An 18,431-nucleotide genomic window follows, 5' to 3' on the forward strand; every position below is an offset into this window, starting at 1 on the left:
TATTTAATTTCAATCATCCGATGTACTTTTTTTTTTTTAATCTGGTACGCATAATCATTTTGATTATTATTCATAGACATTCCAGTCCACATTCCATTGAAATAAATGTACCATGTTTTACAAAACACAACTATATTTGTAATTTCCAATTGAATTTTGGTAGATGAAATAGCACAGCTTGCAATCTTGGAAACCATTTCATTTATTGTAGAAGAAAATGGCTCTTAAACTCCTGTCCATTGTAGTAACTGCGATGCGTCATCGTACATGTTTACAAGGGATCTCTTTTTTCAATATTGGAAGTTCTTTTCCACATGAGTGACATTACATGGATTGGTTATGAGTTGAAAACCCAACGGGGGCGGGAGAACAAATATACAAAGTAATACGTTACCCGAGTGCTGCGTCGAAACCAAAAGTCTGCCAAGGGTTATTATGGACACTGATGGGATAATTTTCAGTCAAACAATCAAGTATGATGAATAACAATAAAGTAAGCAGGGCATGTTTTTAAAAAGAATATCATACACCCTTGGACTTGAAGGCTTTAATAACAAAAGAAACCCATACAAAAGTATATGTACACGGTTACTTAGTGAACCTTCTTGCAGTTTATGGAACGTATCTTAATACAGTTCATCTTGAGATTTTATACCTCCTAAAAGTCAATTAGGACAGGACTGGAGCAGAAATAAACTTGGGCTGACAGAGAAAACTTTTTAGACTGCAGATTTCCATATCAGGACCAACACACTGGTTGTGATATAATTTAATATAGATTTGCTTTAACTTAGGGGCTATAACAGAATATTTCTCTCATCTGAAAAAATAAAAATATTTGTGGGACATTCTTTCTTTCTAAATCCTGAACACCAGTGCAAGAAAACATTCAGATCAAGGAGACAAAAACCCACAAAAGTGACTTGAAATAGTTAATATCACACTTGCAATAGAGCCTTAGTGAGATATTTCAACCAATTACAAACATGTCCAACCACAATATTTAGGCTCTACTCAATATCATAATCAGTGTATTTCAATATCAATGTCGACAATGGGGCAGAATGACATTTAAAAAAAAAAAAAAAAAGACAATCATGATGGTCCAGTAGAGCGCAGGTGGCCATGTCGACAGGGATGAGGGTGAATCCCTTGGCATTTACTCACCACCTCCGTTTTGTGATGATTCAAAAGGTCATTGGTGGAAAAGTGACTTGTGTGACTATGGAATTAATTAACTCCCACTTCCTGGCATGCACACATCTAAAATATCTCTCATCACTGCCATGCAAGGAGGCCCACCGAGCATGTATGGTCATTGGTATAATTACCATGTCAGTGTAAGGTGGATACTAGCGATGGGCATTTTACACAATGGGAGTGAAACATCTGAAATTTCTAAACTCCTGTTTCCATGCCAGTGTTGTATTGAATAGAATAATGTTGGGCCTGTTGCCGTCATGCTGTGCACTCCTTTGCAATTGCTTCAAGATACAATTCACCAGGATTGACCACATACCTAAAGACCAATTAATGGATGACTATGCCATCACGAGCCAACAGCCCTTGGACTGAAATCCGTACTGCAACAATGAGCATGTGCCGATGAGTTGACCATTCAAGAGTAATTAACAGCGAAGCAAGCAAAAACCTGTCTGGTGGAGGTTAAACCTGAGGGATGAGAGTATGAAAAGTAGATTGAGAGCTTCTGTCGTGAAACATTGCTTGTGGTTGCGTCTTCTATTAAGAGTTAAGATTACCAGATGAGCGCATGTTTATTGTTCACAAGATGTTTTTATTAGTTTTTATACAAAGCACTAGTTCAGAGAAGATGATTGATACTGAGGTCTAATTATTGTATAAATAAAACGTATTGAATTGTCTGCATTATTGGATCCATTGTTAAAATATATTAATGGCTCACTTCCAAAAAAAAAAAAAAAAAAAAAAAAAAAAAAATAAAAAAAATCAACTGTCCTGATACTTGCACTGCATTTCAACTTAAAATATGTCATGGAAATTTAGATATATAGTAAGTGCAAATTGGTCATTATTCCAGAATAGCTCTCTTGTCCTCTCACTTTACATCCCTGCCTTATTTCTGACCAAAATCCTTGTGCAAGTTTTTTTTTTGCCCGTCTCCTCCAGTCACCTCCCTCACTTGTCTGAGTTTTTACGCGGTCGACGGAAGCTGGACATGTTCTCATTCAGTGCGTAGATGCGTCTAGAGAACTCCTCAAAGCCAGCGACGTCAAGCTCCCCCAGCACCTGCTCGTCACACTCCACAGCTACCGCTTGGTCCACGGGGATGCAGCGGTAGTCTTCCAACCTGGTTTCCTCCACGAGCTCTAAGCCCACCTGTAGTCCCATTCCCAGGGCAAGGTTGGTGGCTTCGGTCCCCATGATCTCCTCAGCTTGCTCCACCGAGCAGCATTGACCGGGACCAGGAATCAGGCCTGTTGCCCGTTCCAGCGCCAAAGTGCCGTTCATGACGTCTGAGTGCTCACTTCTGGCCACTGGATCCTCACCGGTGTCCCTCAGTGTGGAAGAGCTTGCAATACCGCAGGGTGTTTGCTCTTCAGTCTGATCTTTGACTTCGACTTCCATCTCTTTGTCACTGCTGCTGCTTATCTCCACTTTAGCGGCTTCTTTTAGACGCTTCTTCATCTCATCTCCATCCTCTTTCACCTCAGTGGGGCCCGCAAGGTCAAGTGAGGGCATTGTGGCATCCAGGGAGGAAGACAAGAATTTAGATGGAGACGAATACATTGTTTGAACTATCGTGGTTGGGTCCTCCCTCATGGCCGTGCCATAACTGGGCGGAGGATTTGTCTTGTACTTGTCAGCCTCAGAGCTCGCTCTCTTCCTCAGGCCCCGGTCTGGGGAGCTGGTGTGCTGTGGGTAGGTGACTTCCGAGGCAGTAGGCAACCCAAGGTGAGACTTGACTGGCACTGGGATGGAGCTGGAAACATTTTGTCGGTCACTATGAAGGAAATAATACAACATCAGCAATCATAAGCAATCGTGAAATATTTACGTCATCAAAATTAAAATGCCCAAATAAAGAATGCAAAATCTGATCGGTTTCTGATCCAGCTGCGTCTCTCAGAAAACGACTCCCCGGTCCAACATTTGAGTACCCTGTGAGCGTACACTTTCATTGTCATTCACAAGCGCAGCGCAGGCGCTCAGCCAAACATGCCAGACATTTTCCGCTGTAACAGATAACAGGCCCAGAATCTGAAACCGCCTACCTCTCCCGAGTAGTGAAGCCATAAATTAACTTAAACAGGACCCTCCCTTTTCTGATAGGCATGACCATTTATTATATACCAGACTCTTTAATCGGACCATTCTGCTCACTCTTAAGTGGGTTCAAAGGTGAAAAAGATTCTCTTTGTGATCTCAGAAGATTCATGTTTGCTACTGAATCGTGTCAGTCTTTTCAGTTGGCATGTCCTATAGAAATCGCCAACAGTTGTTTCTTTTCAATAAAGTAATACATGAGCACATGATAACTGATGCATTGAATCTGTACTTGTCTGATGGATGGTTTTAACATCAAATGCATGGCACCCCATTTGAAAAGGGCCCCTGACATTGACCTTTCCAGAAACTCTGCAGTGGCGACTGTGACAAGAAGGATAATTGTGAAGAAGCGTTGAAATGTCTGTCCACTTTGACAAGAAACTGGTCAAACACCAAAGTATCCATGAAACCAAAGCTGTTCGAAGGATTACCGTCGTAACTTAATATACTGTCAGTAAAAAAAAAAAAAAAATGTGCATATACAGAGGCAACCCAATTCACATGTCTTAAAGGTTGTCCATATATCCTTCCACTTTCTGAGTCACTTATCCTCACAAGGGTCGTGGGAGTGCTGGAGCCTATCCCAGCTATGTTTGGGCAATAGGCAGGTGGCACATCCGGAATTGGTTGCTAACCAATTCCAAGGCACATAGAAACAACCATTCACATGACAATAACTTTCTCTGAAGAAGGAAAAAAAAAAATCTGTACAGTGGAGAAAAGAGAAGTTGAAGGGCACCCTAGAGACTGGCACAAAATGTCAGATGTTGTTGGGAGAAATGAAAAATGTACTAAAGACTCCATCAAATCTGGAAATGTAATGCTTACGTTTTAACTACTTGACTTAGCAAGGTGGAAATAGCCAAATATATTATTGTTGTGATAGGTCTTAGAACTGGTTAGTCCCTATCTTTAGAGTCATTCATTCTTTATTTGTACTGACTACTTGCTGGAATCAATCAAACATTTAACACAAGTGACTATATTAGTAACAAAATTATTCAGAATAAATTACACAGCACAATGCATGTGTAATTTACTCTGATTTCAGTCCTGGCAGACCCGAACTGCCTTGTTCATTTTCTTTGACAAGAACTTCACTGCACAGTGTCAGTGGAACCATGATTTCGCTGCCAAAATCATCAAGGGGGGGAGAAAAAAAAAAAAAAAAAAAAAAATCTGACATCCTGAACCAGAAACAGTCAAGATCTTATGCTCTGTCCTCCCCTTTTTCACTAACGGTGTCAAATCTGGCCCACTGCAAGCGCGCACACATATTTTTGAAAACAGACCTTTCCACTACCCAAGTCTTGGTAAGGGCTTATGGTTTGGGGCCAAAGCAAGCAAAGGGAGATAAGAAGTACTTGTTTGATGTTTAAGAAAATCCCTAAGAAACCTTGAGAAAAAACATGAATAAAAATGTGATATGAAGACTTTGGAAGCCTGTGTTTCCTATTTTCCACAAAAGGGTAAGACAGAAAATGAAGTCAGTGGAAGGAGATGAGCAAGCTGTCAATATCATACGCAGTAAACTCCCCGAAAACACATTTTATATGATTTATTTTTATTATTTATGTTTTTAGAAAACAAATTAAGTTGTATAGCCGGGTTCACAATTCTTATCCTACATGCTTCTTCTCCTGTCCTTGTCCCGTCCTATCTCGTCCTGTTCTTCCTTCACAGGTTGTAGTGCTACAATATTAAGTAACATCCATTTTTCCTCTTTCTTTCTTTGTTGTTCATATGGAATGATTTAGTTTTCTCATTCTGTTTATCATTAGTGCTTTGTCTTTGTATTTTTTTTGTCCATTTCACCCCTCTGGAAATTCTTTTCTGTTTGACTGATTGACTCTGATCATCAATAAAACTTCCATTGAAAAACAAACAAAAAAAAATCACAAAGGAAGTTTAAAACCCCCCCCCCCCCCAAAAAAAAACCCAACAAAAAAAAAAAACCTCCACTGTTACTATCACTGACAGTGACAGTAAAAATGTTCTGATATAAAGGGGATACAGATTCTCCATTCTGCTTGATCTAACAACCTAACAGGACACACACACCCATGCACACACACACCCATGCACACACACACACACACACACACACGCACACACGCACGCACGCACACACACACGCGCACACACACGTGCACACACACACACACGCACGCACACGCACGCACGCACGCACGCACACACACGCACGCACGCACACACACACACACACACACACACACACACACACACACACACACACACACACACAACACACACACACACACGCGCGCACAGATGGAGTAGTGGTACACTTGGCTGACAGTTCCCAGTTAATGATGCCATGAATGTGAGTGCGAGTGGTTGTCCATGTCGATACAGAAGTGTTAAAATTATAGCAGTCCAATGTGACTGACTAGATTAATCCAAGTATACACATTTATTTTTTATTGCTATATGTCAAACAAGTTACCAGTAGGTGGAGCAGATTGTCACAAAACCAACAAGACCCAACATTCTTGATACACACACTCTTAAGGCTGTGAAATTGGGCAATTTGTTGAAAGGGGGGGGTGTTAAAATTATAGCAGTGTCTCATTCAACCAGTGAGGTCATGAATTTCGTGAATCAGGTGCCCCCTATTTAAGGATGAAGCCAGCACCTGTTGAACACGGATTTCTCCTTGAAAGCAAATGATCTGCTCCAAGATGAGCAAAGACAGTCTAGAGTTATCTGAAAGTACTGCGACAGTGAGAAGACGTCTTGTGAAGCTCATCCATTTTCAAGAATCCCCCGCAAAGTCTTTGTGTTAAAATTAAAAAAAAAAAAAAAAAAGGCAACAATTTTCCAAAGAAAACATTAGCTGGCCGAAAGAGAAATGGAGGAACATTTTGGAGGACTGATGAGAGTAAAATTGTTCTTTTTGGGTCCGGGGGCCGCAGAGAGGTTGTGAGACGACCCCCAAATTCTGAATTTAAGCCACAGTACACAGTGAAGAGTGAAGTATGTTGGTGCAAGCATCATGATATGGGCGTGTTTCTCCTACTATGGTGTTGGGCCTATTTATCACATACCAGGGCTCATGGAACGATTTGCATATGTTAAAATACTTGAAGAGCTCATGTTGCCTTCTGCTGAAGAGGACATGCCCTTGAAAAGGCTGTTTCATCAAGACAATGACACCAAACACACTATTAAACATGCAAAGTCTTAGTTCCCAACCAACAAAGGCCAGCCCCATCCCCGGACCTTAATCCAACTGAGAACTTGTGGGGTGACCAAAAATTTTGTTTCTGAAGCAAAACCAAGTAATGTAAATGAATTGTGGAATGTCATTAAGCAATCTTGGAGTGGAATAACAGTTGAAAGGTGGCACAGGTTGATTGACTCCATGCCACACAAATGTGAAGCAAAAACTATGGGCATATAACACAATTTTAGTTTCATGATTCAAAGGATTGGTAATTCCTATAAACAAAAAAGTTTTGAGTTCGTAAATTCAACGGCAGACATTTTTTTAACACACCCCTTTCTACAAATTGCCCAATTGCACAGCGTTGAGAGTGTTTATCATGAATGCTAGGTCTTGTTGTTTCCTCAGAATTTAATGCACCTACTGGTAACTTGTTTGCCGTAGCAATAAAAAAAATATACTGAAAATGTGAATTAATGTGGTTAGTCACATTGGACTGCTATTATCTTTAACACTACTGTATGTGTTCAATCACTAAGAGATCCGGGTGGATTTCTTGAGTTTACGTAATCAGTGCTCATCAGGAGACGGTAATAGCTCATCTACAAGGCTTGGCTATTTGGTTGGAGTCACCCCTCCCCCCCTACTTCTCATCTGCAAGACACCTAACCCCATTACAAGTTAATAGGTTTATCTTCTCCATCTTTCGCTTGCACTTTTCAGTATCTATCGCCAGAGTGAAAGCAGAGCAGTGTGAAGCCTCTTAATGGGCAACATGTGTTTATTGCACCAGGAGGAAAATGTCTCTAATGAGCAGATGACATGGGAATTAGTATTAAGTGTTTTTTGTTCCTGTTCTTGTTGTCTCACACACGGATGCATGCAATGGCACGCACGCACCAAGCGGATACATGCTTTGATCTCATCTTTCTTTGGCCCCTTCCACTTCCCATTAGGAAGTAATCAGAAGAAAGTACATATGAGAGCACCACATTTTCATAGCTTCTCTTTTTACAAAACAAAAGATTATTAGATTAATGTGTGTAATAAATATTTGCTGTCCCTGGTAGAGAAACGGAGATTAAAGACAGCTTTGTGTTCAATGGGGCAGCGGTGTTGCCTACAAAGTTTCATTGAAGTGTTAAAGCCTGGCCGAGAATTAAAGATGGCAGTGGTGGTGTATCATGACATCTCATTTGGCTTTAAAATTGAATATAGAAACTATTTACATGCAGTCAAAGACCACTAAGTCATAAAAGTATCAAGATGAGGTGCTCACAGATGTTAAAGATATGTAGCTATTTGTAGTCCTCATTTTGGAACACCATTGGCAAATGTGCGCTATAGACCAAAGGAGCATATCACTGCCCTGAGCCACAACATGCATGGATAGCGTTGCTAAGCAGAAGACAGTGGCTCAGGTATGACGTACAACATTCACTCTTGTGGAGTTAAGAGCTACGGGATTGTTGGGTCGGATCAAGGCCGCTTTATATTCCTACCATCAGCAAACCGCACCAAGTTTTTTTGAAAGCAGACCGAGACCACCTCAAAAAGTAGGTCGTTGAGCAGCTGTGGGCAGCATAATTCACTTGTGAGTATTCTTATCAGCACAAAAGGTCCGGACCAAGGGTGAAACAAAATTGTTAACGGCGGACCAAATTTGGCACGTGTGAATACACCACATTTTAGAGATACACTATTTCACGTAGTTTTATTTTTTTCTTCTTCTTACCATCGGACAAGCAAGCCATGTTCCAGGAAGTTCTTCAGGTTGGGAAGTGTTTGCTGCAGGTCTGGGGTGGTCAAGCCATGCTGATATCTCAGCTGTAAGAAATGGGGGTACATTTTTTTTTTTAAAAAGCACATTGCAAGATTAACCTTTAAGTAACCCACCACTGTGTTCTGACATGAACTCCCACCCACAGAGGAGGATTTTACACATTCCTTCACCTTGACACAGTCATACTCTCTACATCATTACTTTTCTGGATATACAATGGACATCCTTTGCTGATAACAGCCATGTGAGGCAATGAGTAAGGTGTAGGGAGACATGGGGTAAGACGTGGGTGGCAAGAAAAAACAAATACAATGGCTTAAAAAAAAAAAAAAAAAAAGACACCCATGAACTGTCGTTCTGGTGTGCCACAATCTCTGACAGGTGAGCAATAATACAGGGAACCAACCCTTATCTTGAAAAGTTCATTTGATATATTTTACTGAGCAGGGTAAGAGCATCATGTCACACGTTCAGAATAAGTCTGAGGCCTTTGTGTCGCACATGCACACATCCGCAGACCCGCACACATGCACACACTCCATTCCAGCTGACATCTGTTCTTTTCACTCAGGTGCCATAGCAACACCTTTTCTTTTTACATGTATACTGACTGATTGATCAATTTTGATAGGCCACTTACTCATGAGCACATGGCTTAGAGTCAAACAAGTCATCATTGAGATATAAATAGATGCCATTTTTTTCCCGGTGTTGTTAAGAAGTCTTGGAAAGTATTATGAATACAATGGAACCTCCAAGGTCAAGCAATCCATTCAGGGACACACACAAAAAAAAAAAATAGCAGGTGTTTTCTGGAGGTGATTTTTCAGAGTATAATGCATTTGTAGTAAACGAGTGAAAGGAAGTCAACGAAGGTTATACACAAAAACTATCTACCATGTAATAATGTTGTTGACATGAGTCAAATGTTTGGAAAAAAGCCAGAAAATGAAAAAGTACAGTTAATCCCTTGATTCCCTTTCAACTGAGCATAGGTCTTATAAGACAGTCTGCATGGTGACTTTTTTCTTTAAAGACGGAAAGCAACAAAAAAACAAACAAAAAGAAAAAAGTTAAAGATTGACCCCCTCCTGAACAACCCTAAACTGTGGACTATTATATTTTGATAGGAGCATGAAATCGAAAGTATGGTAAATGAAGGAATATTTTTTTTTTTTTAATTGAACACCACATGAATGACATGGCTATAAAAATACAACATTCATGCATTCAAATACAACAGCTTCAAAGTTGTGGTATGTGCTGCACTTCGTTTTATAGGTAGTTAAGAGAAAATGCATCTGTACAGTTACATTACATGTACTAGCGTTGCATGATTACAGCCAAAATGATATTCACGATTTTATCAATATTGTAAAAACAATTATTAATCACAATCATTCATCATCATCATCTACTTTTCCTTTCGGCTAAAATAATTTTTTATTGTACTTTATTACTTTTTAACAATTTGAAAATGCTTTTCGGTCAAAAATAAAACTTGAAGAATAAATGAAAATAAAAAAACTTTTAAGATTTAAAAATTTTACCATAAATTTACCAAAACAAATATGCTATTACAGAGTGTAATCATGTGGTCCAGACAAAAAAAGTACTAAAAAGAATATAAAAGTTTGGTCGTATCAGTGGGACAGTGTTGATAAAGTAAATGAAAGCAAAGTATTTGCACTTTTATGATTGCACACACGTTTTGTATGACAAAATGGCAGCAAATTTTTATGTGCCCGTTTTGTAGTGCACAAAATCACCACACAGATATTTGATATGGGTGAAGAGGAGAGCCATGGCAGTGACATGATAGGCTCGCTCCAAGCACATTTTAATCACACTATACATTGCAAGCATTATAAAAACTACCTAATGTAACGCCTGAATATTCCCAAAGTTTCTTAACATTACATATATGCACTCAAGGTAATACATTTAAAATGTTAGTATGAATTCACTATTTTTTTCCCCCATATATAATGTGTGCTGGGACCAAAATTGTGTGTCAGCAGTGTCACCAGTCATTGGTCAACGGCTTCACATTATCTCCCGCCTGCAACGTTTAAAAATTCAATAGAATTAATGGCTTGCAAAAGGGCTGTCCTCGTGTTGATCTAACAATTAGACAGTACAACAGAAAAACTGTGTTAAAGTGTAGAGTTTCTTTTTCATTCATTTCAATGAATACTGGTGGAGTCCTTTTCATACATGTCCGTATGTTCAGATGAGTGTGTTTTTAAACTGCCCACGGGATTCTTTATAATGGAGCTAAACAAATGGCGGTGAGAAATTCCCGTGTCCCATTGAGGCAAGATGTAAGGTGAGAGGACCTAGTTGGAGAAAGGGTGGAGTTGGGGCTCCCACTGGTTCTTTCACATGATGACATAATGAAACAGATCCGTCCAGGTCTCCTCATGGTTGATCACATCTTTGCGACTCAACACCTTCCCTGTTTAATTATTCAACTCTGGGCTTTAGAGACTCTGCAACATGTGCAGTACCCAATCATTTGGTTTGACCGGGAGGGTTTGAATGACCAATGTGCCTGTCAAACGTGACTCATCCTGATTACATGTAACAACACAAAAACTGAGCAGTGAGTATTGCACATTCTTACCGATCTGCTGACCACATATAAACACATCTCGATTGAAAAAATCCAATAGTATGCAGTCAGTTTACAGTACATTCCACCCACTAAATCTGCCCGTTTGCCCTGTGCTATGTACTCTAAACAAAAACAGCCTGGTTTCTGCCACACATTACTGTTTCCCTCAGTGTGTCACTATCAATCAGCTCCAGATCCGGATGTGAGCGTGGACAAGCTGAAAGGAACTTTGAGGTTAATTGCTGATGATGTTGAGAAGCAGAGGGGGCCTTGTAACGCTTACATCTTCATGAAAGATGGACAGAAGGGCAATTCTTGGATGGGATTTTCACATTGTATTTCACACAAAAAGAGGTAAAACAAGAGACCAAATTAAACTTTGGAGTATCCTTTGAATGAATAGCCTGCATTGAGTTCAAATATCCACTGATGTATGATCTGTATGCCTTTGCCCACAGGGGGATTAAATAGTGCATAGATTTTACAAACCCCAGGGAAGACAATCAAGAGCACATTAGATCCAATATCTTGTAGCAAAGCCAGGTGTTCCTCAAGCAACGAGCCCTCTGCCCTCTGGTCAAGGACTATGAGCTGTAAGCATCTGACATAGCAGTAAGCTGAACTCAAGGTTGTAAACCAGGAATTATAAAAGAGAAAATTTACAAATTCAAAGAAAGGATACAATTGTGGTCATTCTCCTGAAAAATATTGTATCAACTACAATGATTTATTTGACTTCATTCTTCCAAGACAAAATGATAATAAAGTGAGGCTTAGAAACAAAATTTTAATTTATTTTAAAATTTCTCAAATCAACAAGGTCAGACAATGCCCGACATGCAGGGTTAAATAAATTAGTACAAAATATACAATGGAGAAAAAAAGTATTTGAACACCCTGCTATATTGCAAGTTCTCCCACTTAGAAATCATGGAGGGGTCTGAAATTTTCATCGTAGGTCCATGTCCATTGAACAAGTCCTGTCGTGTAGTCCTGGGCTGATTCCTCACTTTTCTAAGGGTCATTGAGACCCCACGAGGTGATACCTTGCATGGGGTTCCACTCCGATTGATATTGACCGACATGTTTAGCTTCTTCCAACAGCGGACCTTTTTTCACAAAGTTGCTGTGCAATTTCTCCATAGCCCTTTCCAGCTATGTGGAATTGTACAATTTTGTCTCTTTGGTCCTGGCTATGTTACAAGTTTGAGTCTTACTGATTGTATGGGGTGGACAGGTGTCTTTTATGCAGCTAACAACCTCGCACAGGTGCATCTGATTCAGGATAATACATGGAGTGGAGGTGGACATTTAAAGGTGGACAAAAAGTCAGAATTGTACCTGACAGACAGGTGTTCAAATACTTTTTTGCAGCACACAAATATATTGTTAAAAAAATCATTCATTGTGATTTCTGAATGTTTTTCTTTTTTTGAATATCTCTCTCACAGTGGACATGCACCTACGATGATAATTTCAGACCACGCCATGATTTCTAAGTGGCAGAACTTGCAATATAGCAGGGTGTTCAAATATTTGTTTTCTTCACTGTAATTTGGAATGCTTTGAGAGGTATTCGGACCATTCCTCACCTTTGCAATCGGATTTAAAAAGAAAATGCCATAAACTAATCACTATTCAACTTTCAATGTCAATAGTTTCAAAATACTGTAAGATCTCTGCATGATACTTCAAAGCACACACACACACGCACACACACACACACACACACACACACACACACACACACACTCGGGACATTCTGTGTTAAAATTTTAAGTCCAGTAGTTTTTAATCTAAGAATTTACATGTAGATTTTTTTTTCCCAAAATGAGACTAGGTGCCAAACCTCTCTCATTACAGCTAGCTTGTGAAATGTTTCTCTATAGTTACATGCATATTCATGTTTGTGTTTTAGTCACACACATTTTGGTTTATAGTTCTTTAAAACACACAAAAACACAGGATGTTTGGATCAACATTTTCAGATGACACTGAACTGGCAGTTATTCATCTGGGTCGACTCCATTACTGATGTAAAACACTCGTGTGGCAAACTTTTCTCTACTCAACAATCTTGGTCTGATTACAAAGATAGAAGTCTTATGTATCGTCATATCTTCTTCATTTCCTTTCGGCTTGTCCCGATTAGGGGTCGCCACAGCGTGTCATCTTTTTCCATCTAAGCCTATCTCGTGCATTTTCCTAACTAACACCCACAGTCTTCATGTCCTCCCTCCCCACATCGATCAACCTTTTCTTTGGTCTTCCTCTCACTCTTTTGCCTGGCAGCTCCATCCTCAGCACCCTATACCACCAACATACTCACTCTCTCGCCTCTGGACATGTCCAAACCATCGAAGTCTGCTCTGTCGCACCTTGTCTCCAAAACAACCAACTTTGGCTATCCCTCTAATGAGCACATTTCTAATCCTATCCAACCTGCTCACTCCGAGCGAGAACCTCAACATCTTCATTTCTGCTTCCTGTTGTTTCTTCAGTGCCACCGTCTCTAATCCGTACATCATTGCCGGCCTCACCACTGTTTTATAGACTTTGCCCTTCATCCTAGTGGAGACTCTTGTGTCACATAGAACACCAGACACCTTCCGCCAACTGTTCCACCCTGCTTGGACCAGTTTCTTCACTTCGTTGCTCTCTCCCACTCTCCATTGCTCTGTATTGTTGACCCCAAGTATTTGAAGTCGTCCATCCTTTCTATCTCTTCTCCCTGGAGCTTCACTCCTCATCCTCTGCCCCTCACATTCATGCATATATATTCTGTTTTACTTCGGCTAATCTTCGTTTCTCTCCTTTCGAATCCATGCCTCTATCTTTCTAATTGTTCCGGTTATATCATTTTCAAAAAGAAAAAAAATTCATACGCATTTAAAATTTTGACATACATGTGAACAGTTTGTTTCATTAATTATTTTATATTTATGAATCTAGAACTTGCAAACCATTTAAAATATTAAAATTGTCAAGTTACATATAGTGTAGTTGGGATGGGACACGGAAAACCTTTCACAACTGAACAGGGTAAACATTTTTTTGATTGCTTACCAACCTTATGTTCAGAAAGTTCCCCAAATTAATTGATTTTTAAACGTGTCACTTCCAAGCAAGACTGACTTTTCAACGGGTGAATGTTTTTTCTGTGACATTTTTCATGAGCTTCTCTGATTTTATGACCAATATGTGTTGGTTGATCCACAAATGTTTGTTATATAGAAAAAGAAAATAATGGAAAGTCCCATATTTTAATGAAAATGTGGTGAAAGGCATACAGTAATACTTTAACTCAGTAAAACCTGTCATTTATTTAGGAAACATGTTGTAGAGAGGGATGATGACTGACTTAAAATTCAGATTGGAACCATGACATTCGAGACAGATGAAAGAGGATCTCTGGGGGGAAAGACAAGCCACAAACTCTTCATAATTTTTTATTTCACTTTTGTTTTTGTCTGCTTTCATTCAGTTTTATAGAGGCCAATGCTGAGATAAAAAGCATGTTCTTGGCAAACTAGTAAGAAAAATATCAAATATTGCGTTTACCTTAGCTTTTGAACTTCGTTTCTTATTAAACATATTGTGTAAGTCAAATCCAACACTTTGAGAGTAAATACAGTAGAAGTTTAAAAGCTTTATTTCCTTCTACCATACCTAGTACACCTCACCATGGGTTCTGATGGCTGGCATCGTACAATCTTCCCATTTACATTTATTTCAGACTGCAGAGACAGTCACAGCCTAAACTGTACTTAACCCAAGTGCGCAGTTTGACTGACATGAAAAGCAGCTCTGTGATGACAACCTCCCAGGCTCTTCTCACTGTCAATAAATAATGGCCAGACTTCAAAAAAGTGTCTATCCTGCATTGGTTTCTTTTTTCAAAAACTGGAACCCGTCAAAATGGGGTATATCATATCAGTGTGAGTAATTCCAGACACAATTTTAAAAACATGTGTATTTCTACTTAACTGGTGAGAGGATTGGTAGACTTTACGCAGATTTGATTGGTGATATCGGCCAAACATGATCATTTTTTGCTGATCGGTTGATCGGCTTTATTGCCATAATTCGACAATCTAATCTATGATGTCATTGATCAGCTCCGCAAATCGTATATTTACTCGGCGTTGTCATCGTGCCCAATATATTTAAATACAAAAGCGATCTTATTTTTAACCTTCTCGCATATCTTTTAACATAGAACTGTAAATAGCTGACAGCCAATAAAGTTATTAAAAAAAACAAACGAAAAAATTGTTAGCATGGGGCAAAGAACACATCTGAAATAAGACACGTAATGCCCGTATATTACAACAAGACGCATTTTCTCGTTCGCACTTGCACTTTATGAGACTACTGGTTTAAAGACTTGTACTCTGATACCACCGCATCACGTCTTTTACGATCATTGGGCTTTATTTTGTATAATCAAATGTCAAATAAAAAAAAAAGTGTGCTCGTGGTCATTCTCTCTCTTTCAGGACTTTCATTCAAGGCTTGCTTGAGGTATGTTCATGTAATTTTAATATGCCTCGCAACCAGGCAACAAATCATATGTAGCCTAGCAAGCTAGTGCTAGGACTAACGGTTGTGCGTAAACACGCTGCCATTCTGTCGACTCGTGTTCTAAAGTTTCAGTGAGTGTAAAGTAATTTTATTACAATTAATTATTTTAATTACAGTAAGTTAGCACCCATTATTTTTGTCATGTAATGTTGGTTTGACCTGACTGATTAGAATACATGACCCGACTAGAGCAGCGATTTTCAATTTTTTTGGAGCCAAGGAACATATTTTACAACTGCAAAATCTCACAGCACACGTACAGACAAAAATGTCACAAAAATGTTCCTTGCGTTTACTGCAGTCTTTTTCAGTTCTTGTTTCTTTCTGCAGTATTCCCCCTTCAGTGTCCTCTTCAGGAGATAAAATGTATGCTCTATTGGGTTAAGGTCCAGTGATTGACTTGGCCAGTCTAAGTCACTGATGTCCCCACTGATGACATTTTTTGTTGTGTTGTGGGTCACTGTTTTGTCGCATGAACTTCTCCCAAGTAGTTTTCTTTGTCAAAGTTCCACTGTATTTAGTTCACATTCATATCAAATTGACAGTTGAGTTTACTCTATTGAAGTCTCTATAGATAAGAAGAATGTGGTTATTGCTCCTATCTAGTTATCCACTGTGACAGAGTATACATCATGCCAATCACGTGAGCCAGAAGTGGAATCTACATTAACACTGGCGACAATGACGGGTTAAACTCATGGAATGAGTACAAAGGCTTACAGTTCGGAAAGCTTACAGCTCAGAGATAACATATCTATATTTTAATTGCAGTAATTGTTGAGCGGTGGCACAACACACATCCCAAACATTCCGAAAACATGCATTAATTCGAGACTCAAAATTGCCCCGTGGTGTGATTGAGACTATTGCCTTTCTCAATGTGCCCTGCGATTGACTGAAAATGGGTTTAGGGTGTACCCTGCCTAGTGCCCGATGGCAGCTGGGATAGGCTTCAGCACTCCCGCGATCCACATGAAGATAGGTGGCTCAGAAAATGGATGGATAGTTAGATACTGGGCCAACACTTTATAATGTAGAAGGATATTTTGGCACATTTTCTTTCCTTCATGACGTGGTCCGCTTGTTGAAGTTGGAAGGTGGCAGCGTTTGAGTCGTCAGGGATGTGTTCTTGGCCAGGTTTCAGTACAGGAAAGAGTGACCGAACGCACAGTCATCGTTTTTTATTAGAAGAAACATGTCCATTTTGCTGGTCAGAGAGTATAGATTTGATAGATGAATTGATGGAAGCAGTTCGTCGTCCACATTGGCAAAGCTTCACCATTACATTGGTGCCTTTCCCTCTGCGTTGTCAGTCTCTCTGACAAGAAAGCACTTGCTCCTTTGCCTATTTGCTCCAAAAACTGTGGATTTGTGAAAGTTGGTGAAAAATAGCCCTAAGTAGAGAGCCTAATGTTTAGCAAGTTTTTTGTGAGTGGGTCACTAAAAACAGAGGAAAAATACCAAAAAAGAGAGTACTAGTTTTTATGGTAGTGCACAACTGAGGCAAAATAAGTCTTGGTTAAGGTGTCACAATACATTTTGGGTAAAAAAAAAAGCACTTAGTTAAAAAACTTTAAAAAAAAAAAATCATGTTCAAAAATTTTGAAACTTGTCTTTTACAACACAATGCAGTCACGATAATGCGAGCTGAACACTTTTTTTTGCAACTAAACCTTAATGGTACCTCAGAGTCAACTAAGAATATCCAAACTCTATGACTAATATATTTGTAGCCACACTTCTGAATGTACAGCTTATACACACAAATGACCTTGGTGATGTCAGACATTGAGGATAATACTTAACACTTAACACAGATACCACTTAATACTCGCGCAGTTGACGCTGCCCACATTGCTTCAAGTGACCTGCGCGTTGCCCTGCAAGGTCCCTCTGGTAAACTTGTACGTAACTTTATACGTCAAAAAAAGTGTCTGCGGGGCAAAAGCTACGGAGCTCATCTCTTATGATTGAGCCATTTTAGTCACATGCTGTGATGATGTACTCAACGGTCGTCCGAGCTCCACATACCGCCTACGCCGCCGCATTCTCGATTGATTTTGCAGCATAATTATATGTATTATCTGGTCATTTAGGTCGAATTGTTCAAGCACACATGCTGTGCTGGGGAATTGGACGATTTTTTGCCCTAGCCAATACCAGCCGTAGTGACACCTCTGACTTGGAAAAGAACTGTAGCAAAATTGCATACGTGGGTTGAGCTTGAGAATAAAAGCAAATGACATGCTTGAGAGCCACAGTCACTTGTTCAACAGGTAAAATGTAAATCCTTGTACATCCTGCCTCTTTCACCATTTTCAACAAACATGACCATCTATTCTGAACCGCTGATCCTATAATGGATGGCTATACAAATATATATATATGTGTGAATCTAATTTGGTTTGTCTGTTCATATGTCTCCTTTGAGTGAGTGGCAAGCGATGCATTCAGGGTGTACCACAGCTCTCTTGCCCAAATTCAGCTGGATAAGGCTCCAGGAAACCCACAACAACAATAAGGATAAACTGTACAGCGAATGGATTATTTTATTTTTAATATAATAAAAAGTATCAACTTCCCCTTACAAGACACAACGATACACTTTTTTCTTTGCGGTGAAAGGGAAATATTGTGGTATTTTTAGATGCACAAAAAAGTATTATAAGTGTAGAGTATTTCACCCCAGGGTGTCTCTTGCCTACTTAAAAGGGACACCATTTGGGCCACCTGTTTGGGACAATAAACAGGTCAAAAGCGACTCCTACAGGCATTGGAGCACAATGGCAGATGCGATTTTTCCTCCTGGACAACAGGAAGACGTGACGAAACTATATTTTGAACAGTATAATGACGACCACTGGTGACTGGATTGTTGCAGCCTTGATTATCTGATGTTGAATTTCTGCTAATTGTGTCAACAAAGAAAAGAGATTAAACACAAGTGTTGC

At 39.5% G+C, this 18,431-nt stretch overlaps 1 protein-coding gene across 3 annotated transcripts in view; it reads right to left on the minus strand.

The window, feature by feature from the left end:
- Window positions 1-205: 205 nt before the first annotated feature.
- uvrag (UV radiation resistance associated gene) overlaps window positions 206-18,431 on the minus strand; it is a 91,503-nt gene continuing 73,277 nt past the window's right edge. For 2 of the 3 annotated variants that reach the window (XM_061803746.1, XM_061803745.1), the window contains exons 15-16: window positions 8,232-8,323; window positions 206-2,983 (exon numbers count right to left, since the gene is read on the minus strand). In XM_061803746.1, coding sequence (XP_061659730.1) covers window positions 2,158-2,983; window positions 8,232-8,323 — 918 coding nt within the window. In that variant the 3' untranslated portion in view covers window positions 206-2,157. The remainder of the gene's footprint in view (window positions 2,984-8,231; window positions 8,324-18,431) is intronic. The other variant, XM_061803747.1, reaches the window with a different exon arrangement.

This window comes from Syngnathoides biaculeatus, chromosome 18 (genome assembly GCF_019802595.1).
Source record: "Syngnathoides biaculeatus isolate LvHL_M chromosome 18, ASM1980259v1, whole genome shotgun sequence".
NCBI lineage: Eukaryota > Metazoa > Chordata > Actinopteri > Syngnathiformes > Syngnathidae > Syngnathoides > Syngnathoides biaculeatus.